Genomic DNA, 20,057 nt, shown 5'->3' with positions numbered 1-20,057 from the left:
TTTATTTTTTGTTAATTCCAGGAAGTTTCGTTCTGTGTAGGAATAGGTGGTAATTTTACATGGACTGGATGTCCCATTCATTGGTTGAAATCAATTAACTACCCTAGTGCCTTTCTGGTGGGAAGATATTTAAGGTCTCTCTCTCTCTCTCTCTCTCTCTCTCTCTCTCTCTCTCTCTCTCTCTCTCTCTTTCTTTCTCGGTCTCTCAGCTTGGCAGCCATTCAGGGTTCTCCAGCATCTGCAGTCACTTAAGCAAGCAAGCCTTCCACCTTCCAATGCTGTTTAAAGCATGACTAAGCATCTCTTGGGACACTAGTAGTTAATTTCCTCTTTTCTGACTGATAACGAGCCTTGTTTTTCATGCGTTAAGTCAAAACGCTACCTATTGCTTGCCGATACTGCACATTTAGCTTGAACTGTAAAAATAGACCCATGTCCAGCACCAGAGTGAAATATATAAAGTATGACTGAAATTCCGATTTGTGGGATTATATATCATAGGCACTTGTTAAGAGGTAGAGTGGAGATGGTGTCTGTTCTTTATAGTCAACATATTCAACTCACAAATGCTGCAATACCAAGTTTGTTCAGTCTTTGAAAATTAGTTACTTTCTTAAGCATCTATCAAGTGAAACTGCTATCACCAAACTTCCAAGGGAATGCAAATGTCATTTGCTAATATCAAATGCTTTCTCAACTTCTGGCCCTGTAACCTGAGGTACTTCATAGAATATAGCCACGGAATCACAGCTAGAATGTCACTCTCACCGTTGCAGGACTACAGAATGCAAAAGGACTCTGTTTCTGCTGTGCCAGTGCAGGCTGCCACTTGAATGCCACGGTGGGAATAGTCACTCTCTTGTGCAAGATACTATCCTAATTCTTTTTCATTTGGTTTGTGTGAAAAAGTGGATCAATTCACATCACTGACTCTCAGCCTACCTAAGAGAGAAACTCTGAACTTCTCAGAGATGTGTTACCATCGAGAGTACCCAGGCTAGAACATCAGATGTGATATAGATAGTAGACTATAAAATAATTGCAGCCAAATGTTGTGATATAGCAGGATTGATACCAACACTATAGTAAACAGTGCAGAAAAATAGTAACAACAACTTCAGAAAATTAACACATGCTCCCCAAAGTTCTAATCCCTTCTTCCAGTGAGGAAATGGAATACTTTCAGTTACCAAAGAAAAGGGCAAGTAGGATCTTGTTGCCCGGAGTCTCAAAGGATGGGTAACAGGTCTTGTAGAAACTTGGGTCAAGTATCTAAAAGCAAAATCATTCCATAACAATCTATAATTTACACTGGTCATTTTTTTCTCATGAAGTTTTAGCCTTGTATATTCAGAAGTCATTCAATTTTCTTCCTAGTATTTAAAAGAGAACCTGTATTTAACAGACATCCTGTAATGCCAGCTTCTGCCCCATATGTTTAAAACATTAATAACTGTAGACTGTCTTTAGGACTTGATATTTTTGCAGAAACATGGTTGAGAAAGGCTAATTGTATTATAAATAATTCATAATTTAGGAGCATCCCCCAAATCCAGTTATCACTTTTATTTTATTTTTTGTTTGGTTTGGTTTTTGTTGAGACAGGGTTTCTCTGTGTAGCCCTGACCGTCCTGAATCTCATTTTGTGACCAGGCTGGCCTCAAACTCAGATATCTACCTGCCTCTGCCTTCCTAGTGCTGGGATTAGAGGTGTGCGCTACTGCATCTAGCAGCAACTAAATCTTTGAATGTTTGGTATATCCTGGAAATTTTTAAACTATAAATTTTGGGTTTGCATTGATTTCTGGTAGGATATTAGATAGCAGAATGTAATTCATATAGAAACTGAATGATATCTATTTGACTTTTGTCCTGTCTCAGAGAACTGTTCTTGTCCTTTATGCCTTCATAATTTAAGCCTGCTTTACCTGAGGACTCTCCTGCCTCTTGAACGAACAATGATAAAACAGTCTCTTCTATTAAGTTTTTATTAATGTATTTTTAATATGAAAAGATCTCTTTATAGATCTAGGACTATGCAATGATGATGCCCTCTTATGCCACACTCTTCTGACTCTGCTTCCATTAAGAAAACAAATTTTACAGAAAGAATGAGTTCTCAAGAATAAATGGATTCTTTTTAGAGATCACTCCAGTAGCATAATAGATGTCAGGGTCATGGAGCACAGGTCTGTTTAATCATTCTATATCTAGCTATGGCTCCCTCGGAAAACAGTTTATTGGGCACCAAGTATGTGCTGGGTGTGGTATCAGGCTCAGCCTGAAGACACAGTGATGACGAAAGCAGACTGGGTGGTCTATGCAGCTTGTGGGTGACAGGGCTAGATACTAAATAAACAATTAATTAAGCACGGAATAAGCGAGGAAAACAAAAATGCAGGGTGCTACAGGAGAACCCAGCCTTGTCTGGGTAGGGAGGCTTAGGACCATCTACCCAGAAATTGTCAGTAAGAGGGAAAGCTAGAAAAATGGAATGTAAGAATGTAAAATTATTTTTGTAATCCTGAGTCTTCTCCACTTTGCTGTGATGCAGACTTTATTCTCACTTATACCCATGAAATAATCTTTTTAAAAGATTCGTTTTATAGAATGAGTAAGTGATCTAAAACTCAGCATATTTCTTTAACTCGTTTTTTTTTTCTTGGCGAATGCTAGAATCTGAGGTGAAATAGACTACTATGAGTCTCAATCCCGACTCTGTGCTGTCCCAGATAAATACCAATGATGAAGTCCCTCTAGCTTTAGTTTTCCTTCTTTCTGATCTTGTCATCTCATCCCAGAACCGCCAAGTCCTGTGTGGCTGGCAAAATTTCCCTGGAATGCAGGTGGCAGAAAAGCACATGTCATTCCATTCGTGAATCTCATCTCGGCTCTCTGTTGAAAGGGATTTCACTCATATTAGAAACAGCTAGCAGCGTTCTACTTAGTCCAGAAAGCCTCACGTTAACTATTTCACACAGAGAAAGAGATCATTTGCATCCACATCAAAACACTATTTTATTTTTTTAAAAAGAGATCTGCAGATGCAATGAATAGAAACCCACCACTGATGAGTTCTTGCCTAGGTCTTAATTATAGTCTATGACAATCAAATCCAGTGCCATGTTTTTCTCAACAACGTAGACAGTGAGAAATAGCGACGTCTGAGATCGAGAATGGTAAAATTATAACTTGGGAAGTTTATTTTGAAATTTTAAGCTTTTCCAAAGTGACTCACCCCAAAGGTGGTGTGTGCTAGTCAAATATTTTTACAAAGGTATAAAAATCAAGATCCATTGATAGTAAAGTCTTGATTCGACCATGTTTGCTACTATTGTCCAGCGAATCACGAATCACAATGCCAGTGGAATAGTGTTGTTGGGTTATTTAATCAATTCTACAAGCACATTATTTCTAATGGTGTTATTAATTATCCAAAATGTATTGAAATGGAGGTCTGTTCCCTAGAGTGAAGAAACAGAACTCTTTCATCTGATGTCACTCACTTGCTCTTTCCCTCCACTCATCCCACAGGCTGTTTGGGATAGGTAGGAAAGCTTACATTCTAAGTAGAGGATAAAACTGCTGCTATTTGACTTGAGCACAATCTCCTCTTCCCTCAGAAATAGATCATTACTCACTGTGTCCAATGCAGCAAATACCTCTCCCTACCCTGTCTCATTCTCCTCTGCTTCCCCAATGCCCTATAAAAGATGGCCACCCTTCTCCAAGGACCTTAGGCTAATTGAAAGCTGGGGCTATAAAATATCCCAGAGGTCCTCTGTCTGCCCAAATGCCTGCCCCTGTCCTGAGAGTTTATCCACCAAGGGCATGGTCTTGCAGCCCTGCAAGAGACTAATTATGAAACTAATGCCTGTTGTTCTCCCTGCTCTCTCCTTTGTCCCTACAGCGCCATGGCTACTTATTCTACCACATGTGCCAACAATAGCCCTGCACAGGGTATCAACATGGCCAACAGCATTGCCAACCTGAGACTGAAGGCCAAGGAATATAGTTTACAGAGGAACCAGGTGCCAACAGTCAACTGAGGAAAAAAATATTAAACAGGCCTAAGAAGAAATCAAAAACCATAAGAAACCTATCCTGTTCTGTCATTTCTTCATCCGCTGGAAAAAATAAAAGCAAACAAACAAACAAAGCCAGGACTAAAATATTGGGACCATGGCGGAGAAAAGCAGGAGAGGAACAAAATGAAAATTAGTTAACAGTGGTTCCTTCTTCCTCTCGGATACCATCACCATTTGCTTCTGTGTGGGTTTATTTTGTTTTCCTTCTATCCGTGCTTTGCTAATTATACTCCGGGCTTCTTCAGTTAGGCTTCTTCAGCCCACCCATTCCTATAATTGTATGAAAATAAAATATTCTTCAGCAGCCAAAGATAGACACATATCTATGTATATGTGTGTGAAGGATTACTCTCAGTAGCCTGTTTGACCTCAGTGCCTTACTCTGCTTCCTTCTGCGTCTCTCTAGGAGACTTTGAAAAATCAAAGTATTTCTAAAGAATCAGTATTGTTGTCTCGATGTCTCTTGGTCATGGTAAGGTTTTTCTATCAGTTTCAGGAAAAAGAAATGTACACATGTTCTTGTGTCTGACCTGTCTGATCGATGTGGTTAGCCTCGTCTGGTGAACGCTAAGCTCTAAGGTCTAGAGCTAATCTGTGGATTCAAGCTCAAAGTTCTAGGTTACAGCGTCACCATCAACACCATCCTTCCTCTGAACAAAATAAACCATCCTAAGTTAAAGATATTTGTTGTTTTTGAACAATTGCTGTCACTCGCTCTTTTTTAGCTTTAGAGATGGAATGAATTTTTTTGTAGGAAATTTTGGAGAATTTTTTTTTTAAGAAAAACAAATACTGAATTGTGAAAGGCATAGCCTTTATCTCTTTGGTGCCTTAAGGGTGGTCAGATGCACATATATTCTGTGTATATTTATATATATTATATATATAAAATATTGCAAGCTTGAGTTTGCAGTTTCTCAAACACTACAAAAACCAACTTTACACCATCACCGCCGTCCTTATCTACACAGTAATGATACATTAACGTGGCCTCTTGCTCTTTTCTATACTCGACACAAAATTCTCACTGAGGTCAGAGAGCAGTTTGCTAGGAAAGTGTCTGAGAACAGCTGTCTTGCTCCCATCATGGCTTTAGTGGGATTCAGAACTATTTGACGATATAAGAAATGATTTTGAAAAAAAAAAAAAGAAATGATTTTGAGTTTAAAGCCTGAGCTCAGGTGGAAATTCTATATCATCTGACATATCATGGAAAATATACCCAGAAAGGAGGAGGGATAGTTAGCTATCTGCTCTTTCTCCTCGCCACAGAAACATGGAAGACAAGTAGTATGTTTTAGTGAAGTGCTTAAAGCTTTCTCTAAATTCCCTCCCCCCAAATTAAGGACAATTATACTTTTACGTTTTAGTATTTCTGAAATGAGGTTTAGTATGTAGGGTGAAAGGGCGGCAGGGCAGGTATTTCTTTGTTTCTCTTTGTTCTTGGTTATGCTTTGTCAACTTTCCTGGTGGACTTGACCAAACCATGTTACCATGCTGTGTCTAGTTTACCCGTTCATAAAATGGGTTTACCAGTTCTTACGTACCTCACAGGTATGTGGCAAGACTATGTTTGTTTGTTCGCCCTCCTGCCCTCCCTCTCTCCCTTCTTTCCTTGCTTGCTTGCTTGCTTGTTCTTTGTTCAGCACTTTGTAACCATGGGAGGAAAGGGACATACAGTGTTCATGGATTAACATAGTATCTGGAAGCTTTGTTTTCTAGCAAGAAATGATATCTGGCTGTACATACATATAGCCCTGTATTTGGAAATGATAAATAGGTTTATATTTTCAGATATCTCAACAATCACATAATTTGACCAAAGAATAATTTAAGTCACAAAGTATAGAAATATTTTTTAACTTATATTCTCATCAACAGCTTAGTTCTAATAACCATAGCTCTCAGTGAATAAAATGCTTCAGATTGATTTTGGCCAAATATATCACCTTTGTAATATGAGTGACAGGCAAAGTATCTGGGGCATAAGATGCACTTTGAGCTCATGTTTGTGTTTCCCTTGGCATACCTGAGTTAATAGTGACATATTTTCAGTCTAACAACCACTGCTCTAAACAATACTTGGAGTGATTTTGTACTGTGTTTAATAATAAGGAGGAAGACCATTTTGTGTACTTTGATCTCATGAAGTGAATCCTTTTCAATAACTACAATTAAACATTTCTTTCAGAATAGTTCATGTGCTCTGGCTGAACACACATTACTTGTTTTTAAGGAATCTTTCCATTCATGTATTCATCCCATTGATTGCTGTGTATTAACAAGTTTCAATGGAACAATACATCCTTAATGTAAAAACCTCCTTTGATTTAAAAAGCAAGTACAAGTCCAATAGGCTGATAAACATTGGGGATTTAGAGTTTGCAGAGAAAAGCTAAAAGATTTGGATTATAGGCAAGGAACAGAAATTAGAAATGAAAAGGTTTTGCTAAGGAGGGCGGAATCTTGGCAGAGAGTCATATAAGAAAAATGATGTCATTCGACGCCTTTGTCCTGACTCCATTTCCAGTGGCGATCAAGAGAGTCTGATCCTATAAACTCAAAGGAGAAAGAGGGAGGCTTTATCTGATGGTTCAAATCAGCAGTTTCTAGGAATTTCTTAGAATAATCTATGCTAGTCAGTCACAGGAATGCCTGTTGCTGGTGGGTGCACACCACAACATTCTTATCTGAGCACTTATCTAGCTATATCTCTGAAACACCAGCACGAATTTTGTTCATTTATGATCCATTTTTTTCAATAGACATATTTTTTAACAAGTGATTTAGAGGATTAGATTTTTAGCCTGTAAGTCAATTGCCAGAGGAGTGTCTCAGTGCCACAGACTCAAGGCATACACCTGTAGCTCTCCATCAATATACCCAGATGAAGGCATGGAACTATCACTGTCCACAATCCCTTCCCAAACAAGGGGCTAATTAGTAGAGTACTTGGCAGGTTAAATTAAACCAGAAGTAATGACCTACTTAAATGACATATGGTAATAAAGATCTCATAAGAAATGTAATATGTAAATTATATCTTGCTTTATGATGTAAAATATACATTGTTTGTGCTAGAATAGAAATGATTTCTTTTCAATAAAATGAAAGACAGATACTACAAAGCCTTTTGTTATAATACACTGGACTTGGTGATTGTTTTTTCTTTGAACTTCCAAACTGCACAACCGCTTGGACTCAAGATGACACTGGGAAAAGTGAAGGTAAGAATGGTTTATAAGCTAGAGAAATTTTCATCAAAGTACGATATTATATCCCATCAAAGGAAAATAATCTATTATACTTCAAAAGCAAAACTAGTAGTGGGAGAAAGAAGGAATATCTGTAAGCACCGTGGGAAGATGAGGGCGGTACTGGAAATTTAGCAGTTTTATTAATGCCTTTAGCATCCACAGTACTACCTACGATACGACAGTCTTCATACAGGGCAAAGCTTTTATTTAATAATATCAAAATGAAGCATTTTAAGCAATCGTTGTGTCCCGTGTGGGTGTGTGACAATAAGGAAATTAAAAAAAAAAAAAAACACACACATTGTGAGGAATAGGGGTTTTTTTTTCCTTACCATTTAAAATCTGGTCAAAAAGCAAACTGAGAATAAGCAAGTTTATGCCCCAATTTAAGACACTTGTTAACAGTTGTTAAGAGAGTGCATAGAATAACTTCAGAAGAAGAAGAAAAAAAAACCATTGAGCTAGAGTGGGACAAGAGGAGAGAGGAAGGAGAGGTGGCAATGGGAGACACAAAGGGACGAGACAGGGAGACAGCCTTGAGGAATCTGGACCCAGGAAAAATGGGAAGATGGGGAATTTATTTTTAAACAACGTAGAAAAAACACTGAAATTTAACTTTCAAACAAGAGACACAAGCTTTTCTTCAGGCCATGGAGACCCAGAGAAAGGTTTTAAGCAAGGATGGTTTATAAGCAAGAGAAGAAAACAGTCCCAAAACTTGCCATTTTGGCAGACACTTCTTTTTTTATTTATTTTATTTATTTTTTTATTTTTCCGTTCAAAAATTTACACTTCCACCCCTCCTCCCAATACCCTCCTCTTCCCCCACTCACCCTCCTCCCTCCCTCTTCCGGCTTGAGAGATGGCAGAGAACCCTGCCTTGTGGGAAGTCCAAGGCCCTCCCCCCTACATCCAGGCCTAGGAAGCTGTGCATCCTTATAGACTAGGGTCCCAAAAAGCCAGAACAAGCCGTGAAAACAAGCCCCAGTGCCTTTATCAATGGCTTCTCAGTCAGCCCCCATTGTCAGCCACAATCAGAGAGTCAGGTTTGATCACATGCTTGTTCAGTCCCGGTGCAGCTGGATTTGGTGAGCTCTGATTAGACACACTGCCTCAGTTGGTGGACCAACCCCTCACGGTCCTGTCTTCCTTGCTTGTCTTCTCCCTCGTTCTGCCCTTCAACTGGACCTTGGGAGCTCAGTCCGTTGCTCTGATGAGGGTCTCTGTCTCTATCTCCATCTGTTGCTGGATGAAGGTTCTATGGTGATATTCAAGATAATCATCAGCGTGATAGTGGGCCAAGGACTATTCAGGTACCCTCTCCTCTGCTGTCCAAGGACCTAGCTGGGGACATCCCTGTGAACACCTGGGATCCCCGCTAGAGCCAAGTCTCTTGCCAACCCTAAAACAGCTCCCTTAATGTAGATATCTTCTTCCCTGCTCCTATATCTGCCCTACCTCCATCTCCACCCTCCCACCCCCCAAGCTCTCACCAGTCTTTCCCTTCTCCCTTCCCTCTCCCCCTCTCCCCTTCCCCCAACCTCACTCCCACCCTTACCCCACCCTCATGCTCCCAACTTTTGCCTGGCAAACTTGTTTACTTCCAATTTCCAGGAGGATCACAAGAAACTAGACTTTAAAATTCTAATTAACCCAATTAAAAATTGGGGCACTGAACTGAACAGAGAATCCTCAACAGAAGAAGTTCAAATGTCCAAAAGACATTTAATGTCATGTTCAACTTCCTTAGCAATTAGGGAAATGCAAATCAAAACAACTTTGAGATACCATCTTACACTTGTCAGAATGGCTAAAATCAAAAACACCAATGATAGCCTATGCTGGAAAGGATGTGGAGTAAGGGGAACACTCATCCATTGCTGGTGGGAATGTAAACTTGTGCAACCACTTTGGACATCAGTTTCTCAGGAAATTGGGAATCAACCTACCTCAGGATCCAGCAATACTACTTTTGGGAGTATACTTAAGAGATGCCCAATCATACTACAACTATGTTCATAGCAGCACTATTTGTAATAGCCAGAACCTGGAAACAACCTAGGTGCCCCTCAATAGAAGAATGGATAAAGAAGGTGTGGCACATATTTACTTTAGAGTTCTATTCAGTGGTAAAAAATAATGACATCTTGAAATTTGCATGCAAATGGATGGAAATAGAAAACACTATCGTGAGTGAGATAACCCAGACCGAAAAAGATGAACATGGGATGTACTCACTCATTAGTGGACTCTAGCCATAAACCAAGGACGTTAGGCCTATAGTTCACAAGCCTAGAGAAGCCAAATAACAAGGTGAACCCAAAGAAAAACATATATAGATCCTCCTGGAAATTGGAAGCAGACACTTCTTACAAAAGGGCAAAGATGGACTAGAGCAGAGAAGCTCTGGAAGAAAGAGGTGGCATATGGGGGGTGAGGAGAGTCTTCCAAGAAAAGAATCCGTAGGACTGCCTAGCAAGAAGGGAGGAGAGCTGAAGGCGACAGGACCCTGGTGACTCAGAGAGTAAATCACTGATAACCTCATCAAAATCAATAACCACTCAGTCCCTGGGAAGGTTGATGCAGTCTCAGATCTACTGTGGAGGCTGCCACCTCCAAATGGAAGCTCCTGGTAAGTAAGGGCATGAAAAGCAGCACTGGGTATCAAGGTCAGGGGCATAGATCAAAGTTTAAGATGACAATGTGGGATGCAAATATGATTGTGCTTTTCAAGAAGAAGAAACTGCCCTGTAACACAGGAATAACTTTAATAACTGGCTTTTGGATGTAGCTTCAACACAGGAATAAGTATTGTGCCCTGAAGAACAGCTGCAGTCAGGAAAAGGGCTATGGGGAGGGCTCCTTCGAAGACCCTGAGAATCAAGAGCCTGTATATCATCTCAGAGTTAAAGCAAGGCATGTTTGAGTCCTTGACCAAACAGGAAAACTACGTGGAGGTGCCCTCTCCTCTCAGCAACAAGAAAATAAGTGACAGTTTCTGATGAGAATCCTTGGTGGGGAGGGTGGAAGTCAGTATGGAGGTTCCTTCTAAAACTAAAGAGAGAACTTCTATATCAACTCTAAACGTGTGAATTACAGTGAGCAAGATATGGAATCAGCCTGGAAGCTCCCCAATAGAAGGATGAAATTTTTTTAAATATAATTTTTTATTGAAAAAAAAATTTTTCCGCCTCCTCCCCGCCTCCCATTTCCCTCCCCATCTCCCTTTTCCCCCTCCTCCCTCTCCTCTCCCCCTCCCCCCACTCCTCTCCCCCTGAGGGGCAGTCAGGGTTCCCTGCCCTGTGGAAAGTCCAAAGTCCTCCCCGCTCCATCCTGGTCTAGGAAGGTGGACATCCAAACTGGCTAGGCTCCCATAAAGCCAGAACATGAAGTAGGATCAAAACCCAGTGGCATTGTCCTTGGCTTCTCAGCAGCCCTCATTGTCCGCCATATTCAGAGAGTCCGTTTTTATCTCATGCTTTTTCAGTCTCAGTCCAGCTGGCCTTGGTGAGCTCTCAATAGATCAGCCCCACTGTCTCCGTGGGTGGGTGCACCCCTTGTGGTCCTGACTTCTTTGCTCATATTTTCCCTCCTTCTGCTCCTCCTTGGGACATTGGGAGTTCAGTCCGGTGCTCCAGTGTGGGTCTCTGTCTCTATCTCCATCCATCTCCAGATGAAGGTTCTATATCTTGCATATCACCATAGAAGGATGAATTTTAAAAATGTGATATGTGCCTGGTGGCGCACGTCCTTAATCCCAGCACTCGGGTGGCAGAAGCAGGAAGATCTCTGTGAGTTCAAGGCCAGCCTTGTCTAGAAAGCAAGTTTCAGGACAGGCTTCAAAGCTACACAGAGGAATCCTGTCTCGAAAAACAAAACAAACAACAACAACAACAAAAAGTGATCTGTGTGTACTAGAGTTTACTCTTCTATAACAAGGGGTAAAATTATGTTATTTGCAGGAAATGAGGTGGAGCTGGTGACCATTTTAAACAAAATAATATTTTGTGTGTGTGTGTGTGTGTGTGTGTGTATTTATACTATGTGTCACCATCCTAGAGACGGTAGGACCTGGGAGAAAGGAGCCAATGAATGAGGTGGACTAAAGTCTCACGCAATAGTCAACTTTATTCAGAGCCCCGGACAGTTTATACTCCGAGAGTTAAGAAAGGTCATATGAGGGAAGTTCTCACGAATTCACAAGGACAGTCTGCAATGGTAAAATCATGGTTTTTTCCATAGAGGCATAGAAAGGATCATTTCAACATTTAATTGAGTAGCAGCAGCAAGCAATAATGAGTAATCTAAAGTAAGCTCACTTCTAGCTGCTTCACCTGGGAGGAGCATGAAAACACATTGCAAGAACAATTCCGTGTTTCGGAGAAACTGAGGTCACGAGACTCTTGTTTTCTTGAGTACTCTCACAAGAACTCAGAATTCTCCTCACAAGACTTCATCCCAGGACCATTCTTTCACAATATGGAATCTAGATTTTTTAAATATAAAAACAATATAGGATATGTAATTGATGCGTATTTATGCCTATCTTGGTGAATTTGCTTATATGTTCATTTTGATATTTCCTGAAAGTGAAACACAATCTCTTTCTGGATACCAGTAATGCTGGTATAAATTGCAAATGGTATGATTTCACAGTATGATATAATATGGTTATATTTCATATGTATGTGAATTATCTTGTCAAATAAGATCTCACACTGCATTTCAAAATGGTGATTATAAGTAAACCTGAAGATTTGAAAATGTCAAGATATACCTCTTACTATAAACTATGAAAGCCAGAAGATACAACCACAGACTAACCTCAGATGATGCTACTAAAATGGACTCTACTAAAAAAATCCAAGTCTGATTGGTTGGAGGCCAAAAATAAGGATTAGCGATTGGATTCTCTCCAGGTGGAGTGTCACAAATCTGAATGACGAAATAGTGACTTCTACGTTTCATTCTGAATTTGTACCAATCACCCATTCAAGGAGAAATTTCACATTTTCCCGTTATGCTAGTCCTTTGTTTTTCTCAAAACCAGGGAGACATCACGCCAGCACGAGCCGGTCACCAGCTCCTTTGTCACCTTAGTAGAGTGGGTACACTGTGGACTTTGGAACTCTAAATTTCCTTAAATTTTTAAATCTTTTCATAAAGAAATGAAATTTGGAAAAGACAAAAAAAGGAGAGAAGAAAAGAGGAAAAGAAAAGTCAACTGCTCTGCTCGCTGGCTAGCCTTTCACACAGAACTGAGAATGAGACAAATAAGGGAGGCGAATTTCCCTTACTATCCTGGAGAATCTGAATCAGGGTGGCTTCATGTTGTGCCGCCCCACTTGAACTCTTAAAAACCTTCAGACTGATAAACCAAGCATCCCCCGATTTTGCCAAGGAAAATAAATCTATTTTCTTATTTCCTGTGCCCTGTCAGGGTAAAAGCCATAAAAAAGAAGCCAGAATTCCTCCACAGTAGGCTCGCAGACCTAAGGAGACCATTACTCCCAGTGCAGAAAAGCAAACAATCTTTCTAGAATCCATGTTTTCGGTGACCCTGCTGAGCACTGAGAAATCAGAGAACGTTTTCTTGGGGAAATAAAATAGAATTGATTGAGGAATTTGGCCCACGAAAACAGGAAGTGGGTTTTGATCGCTGTGTAGAGCCAAGACATTTCTAGACTGCCAAGCTGGTGGAGGTGTGTGGGTGGGTGTGTAATCCCTGGAGACAGTGACTGCATTTGATGCTTATCTAAATCAAAGCAAGGTTTACCTGTTGTTCCTCACAGAAAGACAAAGCCAGCCTAACACCAATCGACTCTCTTGCATTTCCATTCTTTTCAGGACAGAGGAGCTTACGCTGGGAAAGGCTAGTTCAACACTTTTAAGAAGTCTTTAGTGGGAACACATTTCATCCATTAGGGTAATGCTTTCCTCAGACTCGTCCAGGAATAAATCCTAACCTTCTCTCCCTAAGATCCCAAGGACACAGCTGATTTGTTTACAGTTGGGGCAATGAAACGTCAAAATGGGAAACACATGTCCGTTTGGTCTGGAGGGGGCCATGTTAGGAAGCTTCTTGTTTATGAGGCCTTCACTCAGCAATAACCTAACAGCCACAGAAAGTCTAAACAAGCAACTTGCAATTAACTCCTGGTAATAATTCCTTCCAGGGTCAGGATGAATTCTAATTCTACATAAAACGCTCGTTATCTAGAACAAGCTTTCAAGTGTTCTTCAGTTTGAGAAGAAGGGAGGGCTCTTCAAAACCTTATTTAATTGTTGCTTTCCTCTTTCTTAGAACACAAATAATTTGACCTGACCGCTCCACCCAATGCCCATGAGCGCACAGTGCCGTCCATTTTGGGGACTGTTTCCCTGTGAGTTTTTCTTTTGAGCATTAAAAAAAAAAGTTATTCTGATTTTTTTTTTCTGATCTTGAATCCCAAGTAAAATCTTTAGAGAGAACTAAACTCAATAAAGAGAATTTGCTAAGTTAAAGGCTGTCAGGAAATGATCACATTGGAGAGTTTGGAACTGGCCCCTGGGGTACCAGACCTGGAGGGTGTACAGTAAGAAGGGATCAGTGCTAGCCCTGCTTGTAGCTGCTGCCATGGTCCCAATGTGTGTCCATGGCCCCACGCAAGGCTAATGAGTCATTCTTGTGAATAAAGTAAATCCTAGTAAGATTAATCACATATTGTGTCATGTTCTCTGAGTAGTGTTTCAAGAAATAACAATTTGGAAGCAAAACTAATCCTTAAATTGTTTATACCAGCATATAATTATCTGTACTGTTGCTATTCATGTCAGATGATATGAATTTCAGAGTCCTTCAAAATATCGATAATGTTCTCTGGTGCTTGTACATTAATTACGGACTGCAGTTTTTTTTATGATACACAAGACATATTCACATTATTGATAATGAATATTAATAATAAATATAGCTTATTAATTAAATATTTTGGACACTTATAATAACGAGCCAAGAGTAAGCAGAAGGTCTGAAGTACATTAAGAATTACTTAATTAAGAATTAAGACATCAAATTTCCCAAGAGTTCCCAGAAGTTCTGACATCTTGTTCTCTAAATCCCTAAGATTAACACCTTTTGATCTGAAGCAGCAGTAGTCCTGGGTGAATTTAGAGAGAAACACCATTCTAGAATGGAACGCTAGGACCCAGATGTTAAGTGCACAAGCAAAGAAGTGTGAAGGTATCTTGAACTTTGAAATCAGAGGAGTTAGAGGTCATTCTGGAGAAGCCACTTGGGTTCTTGAGACTCCTTCACAAGGTAGAAATGCTAACACTTACAGGATTACTGAGAAGATCAAATTAAGGTTAGCCTTTATACCATTCACACCACTTTTGAAAATCATTTGTGTCTTGCATGTCATGCCTCTCCATCCCATTCATTCCCCCATCCCTTCATACTTACTCTCTTCCCTTGGAACCTACCTCTCTCCTAAATAAAATAAAATTTAAGAAAAAAAAAAGAAAAGAAAAAATTAATCATGTCATGGAAGCTGTGCCACACAGTGAGTCACGCGGTAAACCCTTCTGTTTATACATCTTTACTTGCAAGTGTTCACTGCAGAGAGTCGTCGGTCCGGTTTGAGGCCTCTGGTTTCTGCCACAGGATCAGTTCTGGGCCTTCACTGAAACTCCTCTTGGATACCCCGCCATTGCCCTGTGTTGTGGAGATCCTGCAGCTTTGGGTCTGCAGCACCAGTCCAGTCCCCTCACTGGTCCCAGCAAATCACAGATGGGGTGGATGTTGGGGTAGGCCGACACATAACCCTGGTTCTGGGGCTGAGTGATTGTATGATTGGTCAGCCTGCCAGCTCTCCCTTGTCCTCACCACCAGGGTGAGCTCTCCTGTATTGTCCTGGTGAATTCACCCTTGCATCAATGAGCAAGGGTTGGGCCGATTCTCCTGCTTTCAGACCCTCAGGGTCAGATGGCCCACACCTATACCTTCAGGGGCAGCTCTACTGTGTTGCCCAGGAGCGGCATAGGGGCCACTGTCCTGAGTGCTGCAGCTGATGAAGGGCAGGGCTGGCTTTCCCACCTGCCTTGGGTGTTGATATGGGAGTCAGGTTCCTTTCCCCTGCCCATGCCACCTCATGACAGATGAGTAATGGGGACAGACTTCCCACGCTAACAACTACGGGGCTGGCTCACCCACACCTCCTCCAACAGGATTGGCTCTGTTGAGTTGCCCAAGTGAGGCACAGGGGCTGCTTGCCCGAGTGTAGCAGCTGGTGGGAATCAGGGGCAGCTCTCCTGTCCTTATGACTTCACGGCCAGCTCCCCATCCTGCCCCCCACTCATGCCACCATATGATAGAAGAACCATTTATACCATTTAATATACTCTCAATAAATAAGGAACACAAACCCAGAGACTAATTATAAATATTATTTATCAAATTTTGTGTGACTGTGTATAATTTTGAGAAGAATAGTAATGGGGTAAACAGTAAATAATATTTATCAAACAAGCAATGTCAAATACCTGCAACAGTAAGGAGCATAAAGAGAATTGGAAGCGCCTAAGGCTGCCTGCGATCATCTTTGTGGTTGGTTACAAGCGTTCAGCCTAGGCTAAGGGGTCTCTCTCGTCTACAGAATAAGATCTGTGCTGGCAAGAGGGTAGAGTTTTAGACCTGAGAGACTTTCCAGGTCTGCTTTAAACTGGGCTCCAGATCTGGTGACCTTTCTTTGTTCAAATCAAAGTCCTACTCACTAAATGGCAAGAGGTGGAAAGGGGATCAGCTAGCACCCAAAAGGAGAGGCCAGGTGTGCCCAAGGACGCTCCCAAATACTGAAGGTCCTCAGGACACCGTAATCACCCAGCACCCCCAGTCTTTCCGAACTTCAGTCATTTAAGGACCATTTTGTACTTTGTGCAACATCTGCCTACCACCTGGGCTCTTATTTACTTAATATTTTCTTTAATTTGGCCTATTTTGTAGCTTAGCCTTGTCCTAAACAATAATAAACATGAAATTATTGATTGATGTGCAAATTCTATTTCCCTAAGGCGCATTTACATAGCTATTACATGTATCATAACACATTGGTACGTAGCTGTGGCACTGAACACACGCCCATCTGCGGGCCATCCAGCGTCATCTCATTTACTTCTGGACCACACTTTTTGAAACTGTGAAAAGGCTCCTGGCTCTGAGTTGGCTAAGCCTGGAGGAAAGGCATCTTGCCTCCGATGAGTAAAGGCAAGCAGACCTGTGCAGCCACACACAGCCCCAGGCGGAGAGGGCCCAGGCTTGACTTAAGACTCAGCTGTCACCTTCTGGAAATTCTGAAGAAGTTTTGAGCAGGTGTTTCCACATTTTCCTTTCTCATCAGGTTTTGCAAACTTTACAGCCAGTCCCGAGAGGGTACACGAACATGAAAGTCTGGGAGCAAGCACAGCTCAGTGTGCTCCTGACACTGAGTTTTTTTTTTTTCAAGAGCTCCTCTACAATGAGCTATTAAAAAGCCGCTGGGGGAAACTTCTGCCCAAACACTATACAAGACAACCATGGAAGAGCAAATAAACAATTGAAAGTTCTAGATATTTGTTAGCTGATACTAGAGCTTACTAAGTTGAGGGATATAAGCATTAGCCATAAAGTAATTAGATATAGTCCACACATAAGAGTTCAGTTTCATATAGTGGGTAATATCTGGACTCGTAGTTTGAAAAGGGGAGATCTCTCTAAGGGCAGGAATAGCTGGGGAAGGTGGGAAAAGGAAGAACTTCAGCCATCAAACAGCTCATGTATCTCTTTAGGAACCTATCTGCCAAGCCTATATGGGATCCTCCAGAATCTCATCCCAATTTCTCCTACTCCACCTCTGACCAGCCTTTGGAACTGCTGCTAACATTTACAGAACCCGGTAAAGGATACCAACAGAGGCCTATTCACTTTCATTTAAGTAGAGGTACGCTGTAAAACAAAAAAGCAGGCTGAAATAAATGCATCGTATCTAACTCTACGGTTAACCGGCAAGGCTATGTTCCAGTTTATAAACCATGGGTTCCAGCAGTGGAGTGGAAATGTCTGGTTCCTTATACCTGTCCTGTCGTCTGCCGGCCCTCTCTCCCTGTTACCTGTTCAGTCTATGGGGAGAGGGGCCTCAAGCCCACACACCCATCCTCATTCACAGCCCACAAACAGCTGCCCATTGGTGTGCCCAGCTGCAGCAGCAGTATCAGCAGCAATCTCTTCCTTTGGGAGCAGAGATTTGAGAAACGACCTCTGCAGATACTCAAGGAAGGCAAGGTGAGAAGGAACCAGGTTGTGGTCTGCAAAGCTGGGGGTTGGCTCAGGGCGAGGCTGCTTTTTTTTTTTTTTTTTTTTTTTTTTGCTTACTATGGTTTTGTTTCTTGGAAGGCATGCAACTAAGGGAGAGTGAAACCCAACCTTCCAACACACAGGCTGCAGACAGATACTGGTAGTGTACCTGTGTTCTGTTCTCTCCCAAGTCCTCCTTTTGCTTTTGGAGTGTCCGAGGATTTCTTGTCTTTACGGAAATCACACCCTCTGGCTTTCCCTTCCACTGAGAACATTTACCCCTACTCCATTTAAGTACGGAGTCTTGGTCAAATGTTACCTCATCTCAGAAGCTTTGAAAACTCTTGGAGTTCATCTTTGCATTGACTCCTTTGTCCACTTGTTTGGGCTTCCATCAGGATCTGCTGTACTTTTCCCACTAGGCTGTGAGTTCTTGGTGCGTGTTCGGTTTCTTATATAAAAAGAGTGAGCAGTCACATGTACCTCCTTTTACAAACGTCACCCAGAGAAGAAATGAGTGAAATATGTTCTTGTGTTCCCCTTTGCAGCCTGCTATGTAAAACTGTATGTCCCTTGCAATATTGCTGATTTTAAATGGCAGATGTCTGACTCTGCATGACACCATCCTAGTGAGGACTGGAAACACTCAGTCATCCCAGATGTTCGGTGTCATGTAGATAAATCCCCAGATGATTGACTGAATTTTTCAGTTTTCATTGGAATGATTGGCATTGTGTGTACATGGCCTTGTGTTATCAACCCTCGGACCCCCCATCACCATGGGTTCAAAAAGTGACTTTCGTGGACTCAAGTATTCAGAGAGCTGCTAATGGGACACAGCATTCTTCCTCACGTGCTGCTCACGGGAAAGCTGACAACGTCAGGGCCGAAGGCAATTTCAGTTATCAGTCCTCCTTGGCGCTATCAACTAGCACTTATTAGACATTCACATGTGTGAAGCACATTTTCAAATGAGAGACACTGGGACAAGCATTAGCTGATGAGAGCAGCTTTTATTTTAAGCCACAGAATCAACTTCCTGGTTGAATGTTATGCTGTTTTCTAAGAATTCTACCTAGGGAGAGTTCAAAGCAAGTGCCGCATATTGATAATTGAAATTTCACCCACTTTGTGGAAGACATTTCTTTCCTTAGCGTCCTGCTCTGCCATGCCGTTGTCATTCATCAGAAACTGCATTCACCGCACCTGGACTTAGTTGTGCTATTTTGACACTCAGCTTGGGTAACTGAGGTACAGTAGAAACAGAAGGCATCGTGAATCAAAGCCTCACCTTGAAATACGAGGGAAACTCTCCAAGACTTGGCTTCTTGATTCAGCATTACCAATATGTGTTAGGGGGAGCCTGGCATCTTGCTGGGCAGCTTCACAATGGAAGAGCTGGAGAGCATCAGAGAACCCGCTCCGGTGATATTATCCCATACACAGGATACAGTGACTCTCCTGAGAAATGTCTGTGACTCAACTTTGCTCTCTCGTGTAGTCAGTGATCCAGGCAGTGGTCAACCAATACAAAATTGTCCCTCTTCTTTGAACGTGGGAAAATGCACCCTCCTGACTTTTCTGAACAAATGTATTTGGCCAGCCATTTCTCTCAGCTGCTGGAGACATCTGAGATGCAGAAAGAGACCCACTTAAGGAGGGAGAGGCAAGCAAAGACTATGGAATTGACGCAATATGGGTCAGGAAAGATCCTCTTTAGATTAGAACTGGTTAAGGCCAGATCACTAAGGGAAGCAGTTGTTTTAACCGCACGTCAATACCACAAGGTGGGTCTGGGAAGAAGAGTACAAAGCCTGGGATTTCTAAGGAGACATTTCTTTTTCCTGTAGCTTTCTCTAAGGCACTGCTTGAGTTTCACACACACAGGTGAGGTCAGTAACAGAGTATTTTCTGCACATCAGAATTAGTGTTTCAAAGAAGCCTTTGAAATGGTGTTGTATGAAGCTTTCTCTCAGTGTCCCCCCAGACAGACAAGAGGTTGGAGTACCGGTCATTTCCCAGCTCACTTGCTCCCTGTTCATGTCAGTCAGAGGAATGCATCCTTTGAGGTCGGAGATGTGAATTTCCTCTTGGAAATCTGAATGGCCATTAGCTAGGTAGGAGAGGGGTAGGCGGGGCTGGCAGGCAGAGAGAATAAATAGAAGGAGAAAAAGTAAACAGGAGTGAGAAAAGGAGAATGACAGGCCACACTCAGCCACACAGCCAGACACAGAAAAAGAAGGAATGAAAAGATATACAGAAATGGGTGGGAGGGAGCCCAGAGGCAAAAGATAGATAAGGTAATTAATTAAGAAAAGCTGGCTAGAAACAAGCCAAGCTAAGACTGGGCATTTATACGTAATAATAAGTCTTCTTCTGTTTATCTGGGAGCTTGGTAGTGGG

General features: G+C 41.7%; 1 protein-coding gene across 3 annotated transcripts in view; it reads left to right on the top strand.

The window, feature by feature from the left end:
- Prrx1 (paired related homeobox 1) overlaps positions 1 to 7,209 on the top strand; it is a 65,472-nt gene extending 58,263 nt beyond the window's left edge. For 2 of the 3 annotated variants that reach the window (XM_050158388.1, XM_050158386.1), the window contains one exon: positions 3,911 to 7,209. In XM_050158388.1, the coding sequence (XP_050014345.1) occupies positions 3,911 to 4,049 (139 nt within the window). In that variant the 3' untranslated portion in view covers positions 4,050 to 7,209. The remainder of the gene's footprint in view (positions 1 to 3,910) is intronic. The other variant, XM_050158387.1, reaches the window with a different exon arrangement.
- Positions 7,210 to 20,057: the final 12,848 nt, after the last annotated feature.

This window comes from Alexandromys fortis, unplaced genomic scaffold, assembly GCF_014885135.2.
Source record: "Alexandromys fortis isolate MF-2015 unplaced genomic scaffold, M_Fortis_MF-2015_v1.1 scaffold_97, whole genome shotgun sequence".
NCBI lineage: Eukaryota > Metazoa > Chordata > Mammalia > Rodentia > Cricetidae > Alexandromys > Alexandromys fortis.
Note: the sequence above shows the minus strand (reverse complement) of the source record. Positions and strands in the feature narration are given on the sequence as shown.